At 41.6% G+C, this 9175-nt stretch overlaps 1 protein-coding gene across 1 annotated transcript; it reads left to right on the top strand.

The window, feature by feature from the left end:
- Positions 1 to 281: 281 nt before the first annotated feature.
- dsc2l (desmocollin 2 like) lies at positions 282 to 8946 on the top strand. Its single transcript, XM_058068990.1, has 16 exons — positions 282 to 620; positions 704 to 794; positions 875 to 1053; positions 1139 to 1231; positions 3391 to 3546; positions 3622 to 3766; positions 3844 to 3998; positions 4080 to 4214; positions 4463 to 4648; positions 4729 to 4976; positions 5055 to 5197; positions 5762 to 5983; positions 6228 to 6449; positions 6564 to 6679; positions 6762 to 7013; positions 7446 to 8946. The coding sequence occupies exons 1-16, from the start codon at positions 582 to 584 to the stop codon at positions 7641 to 7643; spliced, it is 2580 nt and encodes an 859-aa protein (XP_057924973.1). The 5' UTR covers positions 282 to 581; the 3' UTR covers positions 7644 to 8946.
- Positions 8947 to 9175: the final 229 nt, after the last annotated feature.

The following is a 9175-nucleotide window of genomic DNA, read 5'->3' as shown; positions in this document are numbered from 1 at the left end:
TTCCCCAGACCGGAAAAACAAGATTGCTTGTCTACTAGAAAAGCAAGTAGACAAACAATTGTGTCATGGCGACTAGACACGTAGAGCACAAATAACATTTGACAGCATCATCAGCAATGAAATTGCTTTGAGGCACTAGTTTGCGTTTTGTGGCTATAAACTTTTCTGATCTATGTTTGGTTTCACTTCTTAAGTTGATTAATAAAGTATAAATTCAGCAAAATTAAATATATATATATTTGGGGAAACGGCTCCTCCTGCTGGCGGAAAGGAAATAAACTTGTCAAGTTTAGTGACTTTTGTTGCACAGGTCCTCCTCCCTGCTGCATGCAGAGCCTGCTGGGGAGGCTTGGGTGGGGCGTTCAAGGTGTGTCCGGATTATTGACAGACAGCCAGCAGCGAGGGAGCGAGTGTACGCAAAAGGTGCTTATGGAATCGTAGGAGAAACAGCAGGACTCTTTTGGCAAACTGTTCAACTCCAAATCGACACCTGGACGCTTCTTTTTCTTTTTGTGTGGTGGAGGGCTGCCCTTTGCTTCGCGTCAAGTGGGCAAAGCGCAATTTCTTCGAAAAAAAAAAAGATGGCGAAGGCTATCATTTTCATCGCATGTATGACGCTGGTGAGTACAAATGCGTTTTATTAACATGTGAAGGAAATAGGAAACAAGTTGTGATATTTGAGACTAACCCTGTGTAACTTTAGATCCTAGCCGGTGTTGAGTCCTGCAATGTCCCGGCGGTTCTTCACGTCATGGTGCCTCAAAGTATCCCACTCGGATTCGAGTTAACAAGAAGTATTTATTTAATAATCATTTATTCGTCAAAAAGTTATGTTTCGATGCAAAACTCACTCAATGTTCTCTGCCTGTTGTAGTCAATGTTGCGGACTGTGACAGCGTCACTTCCAGCAACCGCACTTTCGCGGTCTGGTCCAACGGGTCAGTGACGGCTATGGCACCCGTCACTATTCCGCTCAAAGGCCAGTCTTTTTCCGTCCTGGTCCAGGACAACAATGGATTACTTTGGCGAATGGAAGTCTTGTTGATGAGACAGGTACAAGGCAATGACTTACAATGTCTATTTGATATGAGTGTGAAAACTATTTTCATTTTGGATTATTATTATTATTATTATACAGCCCACTGAAGTACTGAAAAGGTACAAAAGACGCTGGAGCCCCCCACCCTTCCACATCCTGGAGAACGAGCAGGGTCCAAGAGACATTGATAGGGTAATGTTTTGATGTTTTCAGCAATAATACATCATGCAATAATACATCATGCTTTTTAGAATGCTGTCAACTGTTGTCTTCTGCTACATAGCTTACAATATCACGTACGCGTCACTGTACACAATATAATGCAGGTTTTTTTTTAAAGTGTGGCAGAGTGAGAATATAATCCAATTATACAGTACTCCCAAAACAACAGATTTTCTGGTGCATATTTATTAGCGTTTTCTACTACCCTACGGGTTTGAAATGTGTTTTTCTTTATTTTTCTCAAGATGCCGCACCTCCCACTTTGACACGGCTCTATGTAAGATTTCCAATACAACATATTGTATTTGAGATAATATGTTACAATTGTGGCTGTAGCGGTGTGTGTTATTATTTACTAAAATATTAATAGCATCAATGTAAAAAATATCAAAAGGCAAATTAGGTATTTTTAAATATTTTTTAGTGTTAAATCATATTAGATCCTTGTGCACGTGTTCCTACTACAGGTTCCTCCCACATTCCAAAAGCATGCATGTTAGATTAATCGTCATCTCTAAATAGTCCATAGGTATGAACGTGAGTGTGAATGGTTGTCTATACAGTATGTGCCTTGTGATTGGCTGCCAACCAGTCCAAGGTGTACCCGTCCTCTTGCCCACAGACAGCTGGAATAGGCTCCTGCATACTCCTCGACCCTAATGAGGATAAGTTGGCATAGAGAATGGATGTCTTAAACTTACTTGTTTACAGTATGACATTTGATGAATGGCTGTATATATACAGTAACTTTTCCTCATTCCTTGTGGCTATTCGGGGCAATTATTTTGACACATGCTCACATACTCCTTTAAGTGAAAACGTTGTTAAATTCATTGTATTTCCTACTGCTATTAATAAATAAAACTGTATGCAAGAGTAGAGATTGCAGCATCATCCATTCAAGTTATTGCCGGATAAACAGCATAAAGCACTGTATAAACAGTAACACCTGAAAACATTAAGTATACCGCTGTGTGTGTATGCGCGTGCACCACCAACTGTAAAATAAAAGATGAAAAAAAGATTGTCCCAACAGCCATGAGATTAAAAAGGGAAGCACTACTGGACTTTAGACACTACACAGTCTGTTACATAACACAGAAATATGTTGTAATGACTTGAGAAGTCCTTGGTCATTCAAGTTCTGTTTACTAGTAATGAGCAGACAATGGGTTACACAATTACACACAATTACTACAAAATATAATAATAATAATGTTTCATTCAATTGGTCTAAGTTAGGGTCAGTCATTTGATATAATGACCATTTTGTGTGTCTGTAGCTTTAATGCTAATGAGCTGCGTTTGTCCATGCCTGTCTTTGCCTGTCTTTGTGTGTGGAAGTGTGGAAGAAGTGTGATTGTTCACTTCATATTCTTTTTACATATACACACTGCACCAGTCCAACATAATATAATAGTATATCATGATATCAATATATATATATGAAGTCACACATCACAATAGGTTGTCCCAAAGACAGTTGGCAAAGGTCCATGCTTTATTTTAAAACATGTAGCGAAGCCTGCTTTCTTTTTCTCAGTTGTTCTTTGTGAAGTGGGTATTTGGTTGGATCAGAGGTATGAGATCCGTGAGACAGGAAGACTTTCCTTTTTCATGATGTCATGAAAATTCAAAAGTGACCGTTTCAGTACCTCTTCTTGCAAAAGTGGCGCAAACGAGAGGGAGAGGATAGTTTTTTTTTTCTCGCCGTTGATGGTCATAAACAGGAACTACTATGACCCTGGGGCTACATCCAGCCTGCCAGTTGCTTCCAAAGTATTTAAATTTACATACAAGCTGGCAACATGACTTGCAAGTATTCCAGGTGGACTGTTAGAATTCATTCATTCATTCATTCATTTTCTACCGCTTATCCTCACTAGGGTTGCGGGCGTGCTGGAGCCTATCCCAGCTGTGACTGTTAGAATTATGCATGTAAAATAATGCGCATGTATCAAATATATAGTCTGGTCCCCTGGCCAACTCAATGTGGCCGGTGGCTCAAAATGTTTGGCCACACTTGCCCTCGGGACACCAAATCATTAAAGGTTCATTTTCCATAATAGGGGACTCTTCATCCCCTTCGTTAATGGCTAAACTAATATATAATTTTGTTTCTGTTGCAGCTTGTGTCCGACTCTGAAGCCAGACATCAGGTGTACTACACCCTCACGGGCCCTGGTTTCGACAAGCACCCAGCGGGAGTGTTCAAGTTTGACGGCTTGTCTGGAATGTTGACTCTGCTTAAGGCGGTTGATCGCGAGGAGTACCCGCAGTTTATTGTGAGGGGACAGTGTGGAGTTTTTTTTTTACATACAGATTGCTAAATGTTTACATTGAACCTCTTTTCTTTGCAGTTAACAGCCAGAGTGTTCGACAGAACAACACACGCGCAAACTGATTTACCTTTACCTATCATCATCCACGTAGATGACGTAAACGACAATGCGCCACAGTTTCAAGGCTCAATGCAGATGACTGTGCTCGAACAGAGCAAAGCAGGTGAGGAACATGAACTGTTTTTTTTCCACATAGTTCTTTTTTTCATTTGTGGTAAATAATCTTGTTTTACACATCAGGAACATCGCTTGGGAAGGTTAACACTACAGACAGAGACCAAGAAGGCACCGACCATGTGAAGATCCGCTATTCCCTTTTGACAGGATTAGATAAATTTGCCATCAACCCTGAGACGGGTGAGCTTACAGTGGTTACCAACGCATTGGACAGAGAGGTGAGTGCTGGTTTACTTTAAGTCTCCAGCAACAATTCAGTTATGTGATGCATCAAATGTATGGAATCATCCCCTCATCAGACTCAAGACAAGTATGACGTGACAGTGCAGATTAAGGATCGGGACGGCAAAGACTCCGGTTTGATCACCACAGGCACCGCGACCATCATTGTTGGCGACATCAACGACAACCCACCGACCTTCACAAAGTCATCAGTAAATTACTTTTTATTCAGCACCATATGGTGTTCCAAAAAAGTTAGATTAGTTGGAATTGTAAGGAAATTGTCATAGAAAATGGATGGATGGATGGAATTGTCCAAAATGTCTTAGAAGAATTAAGATTGAGGTGGAATCTCAAGAGTTAGATTTTCAGATTTACTGATTAAGAGGTGTTCCAATACCAATACATTGAAATGATATAGTTGAGGTGTACTAATGCACTCTATTTTTGCATCCTGCAGTTTCAAGGCACAGTGAAGGAGAATGAATTTGACAAACTTCTCCTCCGAATTCCTGTTGAAGATAAGGATTTAAAAGACTCACCGAACTGGAAGTCAAAATTTGTGATCACTAAGGGAAATGAAAATAACAATTTCCATATGGCTACAGACGCCAAAACAAACGAGGGGCTTCTTTACGTTGCAAAGGTGAGCTGGTTTTCAATATGGAGTTGCTACTTTGAGGAGTTCAAGTATTTGTATTAAAAAAAGTCATGTGGTCTTTCCAGCCATTAGATTATGAGAAAACCAAAAATGTGAGGCTCGAAATCCAGGCCCGCAATGAAGTGGATCTGACCGGCACCTCGGACCAGTGGAGATCTGTCCCTGTGGACTTGACAGTCACCAACGCCGATGAAGGCCCAGAATTCACTGCGCCTACCATCCGCTTCATCGTGAAAGAAAACACTCCGAATGGCACACTCATCGGAACTTACAAAGCCGTAGATCCCGAAACAAAGAGCAGCGATGGAATCAAGTAAGCGGTCCCTTCCTTCTGGCGCTTGATGCTGCTTGCTAAGGAACGTGACACTGACACACGAGGACTTTCTCCCAGGTATTACAAGGTCACAGACCCCGCTGCCTGGATCAACGTGGACAGGAACACTGGAGAGCTGAGAGTTGCAAACACCATCGACAGAGAATCTCATTTTGTCAAGGATGGAGTTTACAACATAACCATGAGAGCTGTCGATGCAAGTATGTAGCTTTCAACTATCAGATAGTCCGATGTCTTAACCCGGTTTATACTTAGCAGTATGGTGTAATTCAATTCAATGTTAGGGGGTACTCACACTACACAATCATGCTGTTCTTGAGCACATTTGTCACGTAGCGTGTGGTTCATTGGAGTGGTCATCTATATCGAGGACAGTACACTTTCCTGGCCACTGCACGCTTGGAAGAGGTGGGAGTGGGTACTACTGCTCATCATTAAATTAGACGAGAGGGCTTTTATCCGCAAGAGAAAGGCTGAAGTCGTTTGAGATTTGTGTAGGTTGCTGTTGTTTGCCTCAGTCAGTTGCTTCCAGTTGGGCTGGGAGTATATCAATCACACGCAAAAGCATCTGCGTGCCAAGTCATTGCAGATGACGTTTCTCCTCCGCTCTATTTGGTTGTTAAGAACACCAACTGCCCCCTTGGCAGTATCTGTCTGTGCTAAACCCGTCCTGGGTTCGTCTGACCTGATTTGCAGTAACTAAAATGGGTGGAATGAAAACCTGGCCCTGGGCCAAATGTTCATACCCATGAAATTTTTTTCAGGTTCCAAGACTGGCACAGGGACGGTGATAATCCAAGTGGATGATGAGAATGACAACATACCAATCGTGCCCACCAGTGAGAGGGTGCTGTGTGAAAAGGAAGGAGAACTTGGCTCGGTGCTTGTTGTGGCTGAAGACTTGGACAGGTCTCCATTTTCGGCACCCTTCACCTTTAGTATGCCTGCTGACCATGATGGAAAATGGTCTGTGACCAGGTTTAATGGTAGGTGCTTGTCAGCTCTATTTATTCATATGCTTTTTAAAAAAAAATTGTATTATCCTCTAAATGCTCACACTAAAAAGCATTGAGCATGAGAACTGCTATGTGTATTTCAATGTAACCTGTGAAAGAGTCTTACTTTTCAAACATAGTAACAATTCAGTATTGGTAACAAAAGTTTTGTCTCAGACGATCTGACAATGTTAAGGCTATAATTATGTTTCCTCTTTGTGTGACTCCTGTGCAGACACAGCAGCTACCTTACAGCAGCTCAAAGAACTTCCTATTAAGGTGCACAAAGTTCCCGTGGTAATTAAAGACCTGCAGGGCAATGGAAAAACACAGATAGTGAATGTAAGGATCTGCCAATGCAGGAATGGGGCTTGCTTGACCAAGCCGTGGTCGGCTGCACTCGGCCCGCTGGGTTGGCTGGCATTGCTGCTGCCTCTGTTGCTTCTTCTGCTGCTAGGTCAGTTCCGATCTTCATCATCAATTATCATTTTACAATACAATTTTAATGCACACACTAGACGGAGCATTGTTGTATTCAGCAACACCTAACATGCTTGTTTTGCCGTTGCAGTGTTGTTGCTCGTCTTTTTCTGTAAAACAAGAGCAGAAAACGTTCAGCTGGAGGACACAGCTGATAGTGGTGGAATCCTGATCAAATCAAACACGGAGGCGCCAGGGGAAGAAGTGGTAAGAATAAAATGTTATTTCCTTACATGTGTCATGTAAAGGAACCTTTTTTGGTTCATTTTTTCATCCATTCGCTCAACAGGATTCAAGTCTCATCAAGGTCCCCATCTCTGGCCCTGACATCAAGGGCTCAGTGTTGAATCAGGATTGGCAGGTGAAGAGCTCCAGCACACTCGGACGCCAAGACGCTGGCTTGTACAAGGGTGGCATTGTTACCACCGACATGCAAGAGTTCTACTCCGGACAGTACGACAGCCAGTATGGTACTCAGCAGCTCAACTATGATGCAAACTTTCTCAGCACTTGGCAAACAAATGGACGCTATTTGCACCAGGTAATTTCACTACCTACAATTTTATGTATTTGGGGTAGTTTGTGAGTTCAGAGGATCAAGTAAAAAAAAAAAATCTAACACTTTTGGTGCTTAAAAATCATTAATCCACTTTTTTTTTTCAAGACTGGCATCTTTCCATAATTTCTCAATGACTAATGCTTACTGTATTATTACTGTATTATAAAAAAAAAAAATTCTGATTTTTTTTCAACTTGCTTGCCAAGACTTATGGAGCCACTGACACATCTATTAATATGTATTTTTTAACTTGCAAAATACATTACATGATTGTTTTTTCTAAATGGTTCATCATAATCTGCACACAGAGGACATTTCATTAGGCACATCTGATTGTCTGTGAGAGTATCCTCTGACAACAGAAGATTTTGGAGAGATTTACTAACTTTGTGGTCACATTCATTTGCCTTGTAGAAACTCGGCTATTTCGGAGGGGAGGAGGATGGTCGATATGCGGATGATATCATCCACCACTACGGCTATGAGGGGGTGGGCTCAGCCGCCGGCTCAGTGGGCTGCTGCAGCGACGACGGCGACAACGAGAACCTCGATTTTTTAAACACACTTGGACCGAAGTTCAAACCTCTTGCAGGCATCTGCAAAAAGACATGAACAGACAGTAGCAGTGTTTTGCTTTTTTTGGTGCCCAGGATGCAGTAGGGCCCGGGGGTCCCCAGGGCCTCCCACGCCCAGCTGAACATGAATGAAATGAAAGAAAAGAGTTGTGTGTGCGTTTCCCTGCTGGTTTTGTTGCTTAGTCCTGAGCACTGATAACATATTCGACACTGTCAAATGTACATACTAGTTTATACGCTGACGTGTGCTTTTTTGCATTCTTGGTTTTGAAGGTTGTTGCTAGCTGATGCATTCAATGTCGTGGCTGGCTTTGGGTATTTCTGTTTTTATAATTTTGTGACAACTTCAGGTAATTTGGGTTTTACTAATTCCACGTGTTTATAGTAAATGACTTAAATTGTGCTGTGTTGGTTGGCTATTTTTGAAGCTGTTTCCCCCATTTTTTTAAAGAATTTTGTACTATTAACACATATTAACTAAGATGATTATCAAGTCACCTTAGGGTTGGTTCGTTTAGACTTGTTTTTTGGTACAGTGGTCCGGACCAAAAGTAAAAAGATACTTTGGTACAGTTTGCTTACCGCTTCACTTTGGTATTTTTTACCATAGAGCATATTTTCAAAATTAAGAACTGGGCAGCTTCTGTGACATATTACGTGGCATAAGTCAAACAATCCAAACCAAAATGCTGTCTTCTGAGTTTAATACATAGGTTATTTTTATATTTTATATCTATATATACTGTAGATTTCACCAAAAGAGCGCAATTGTCACTTTCAATGCATTTTCTGTGGCATATTTGTCATTTCTGTATGCTGGTAACATTGGTCTGTGTCATTGGTCACATTTGAACCAAACGTGCCGAAGGGGGATCATACCCTTAGTGACATTTGACAGGAAAATACTTCCTTAGATTTAATCTAATTCAAACTGCAGTCTTAAAACAAAAATCTTGTTTGTTTCTTCCAAATTGTACAATATTTGTTTGCACATGCATTCCAGCCGTGGCCACGTTTAGTGAATACGGGTGTGGTTGCAGCAGCAGCCGTCAGCAGTTATTGCAACATTCTGCTCAACACGTGAAAGTCGGCACAAAGGTGTAAACCCTGCGAATGAGGCATGACTGACACAGGACTGACAAGATGACAGAAAACGATTATTTTCACAGAAGTCATAGGAAATCTGGTATTTCCATAAATTGACATTGTCCATGAATGTTCTAATCTAGTACAGTAGATGTGGATTAACTTATTGAACATTTGACTCCCAACAGGCTGACTGCTCGTTAACTCATGTAGCGTTTGGAGGATTGTCCTTGCAGCTGTAAAATAAATGTTAAAAAGGCTCTCTTGTAGGAGTTGCACTGGTTTCTCTGGGAAAAGGAATGCTGCTCATTGTGTTGGCAGAGTGAATGATTTACTGGGTGTGGCAGCCTGGGCTTGTCCAACTCCCAAGCATGCAGTGGGACACCTTCTTCCACGAACGCCCAACCTTTTTGCCTCCCTGTTGGATCAAGTTCCAGCACATCGTCGAGCATAGCACATGTCTGAGCTCAGCACTGACACCAT

This window comes from Doryrhamphus excisus, chromosome 3 (assembly GCF_030265055.1).
Source record: "Doryrhamphus excisus isolate RoL2022-K1 chromosome 3, RoL_Dexc_1.0, whole genome shotgun sequence".
In the NCBI taxonomy this organism is placed as follows: domain Eukaryota; kingdom Metazoa; phylum Chordata; class Actinopteri; order Syngnathiformes; family Syngnathidae; genus Doryrhamphus; species Doryrhamphus excisus.
This window is presented reverse-complemented; position numbering and strand designations above follow the sequence as displayed.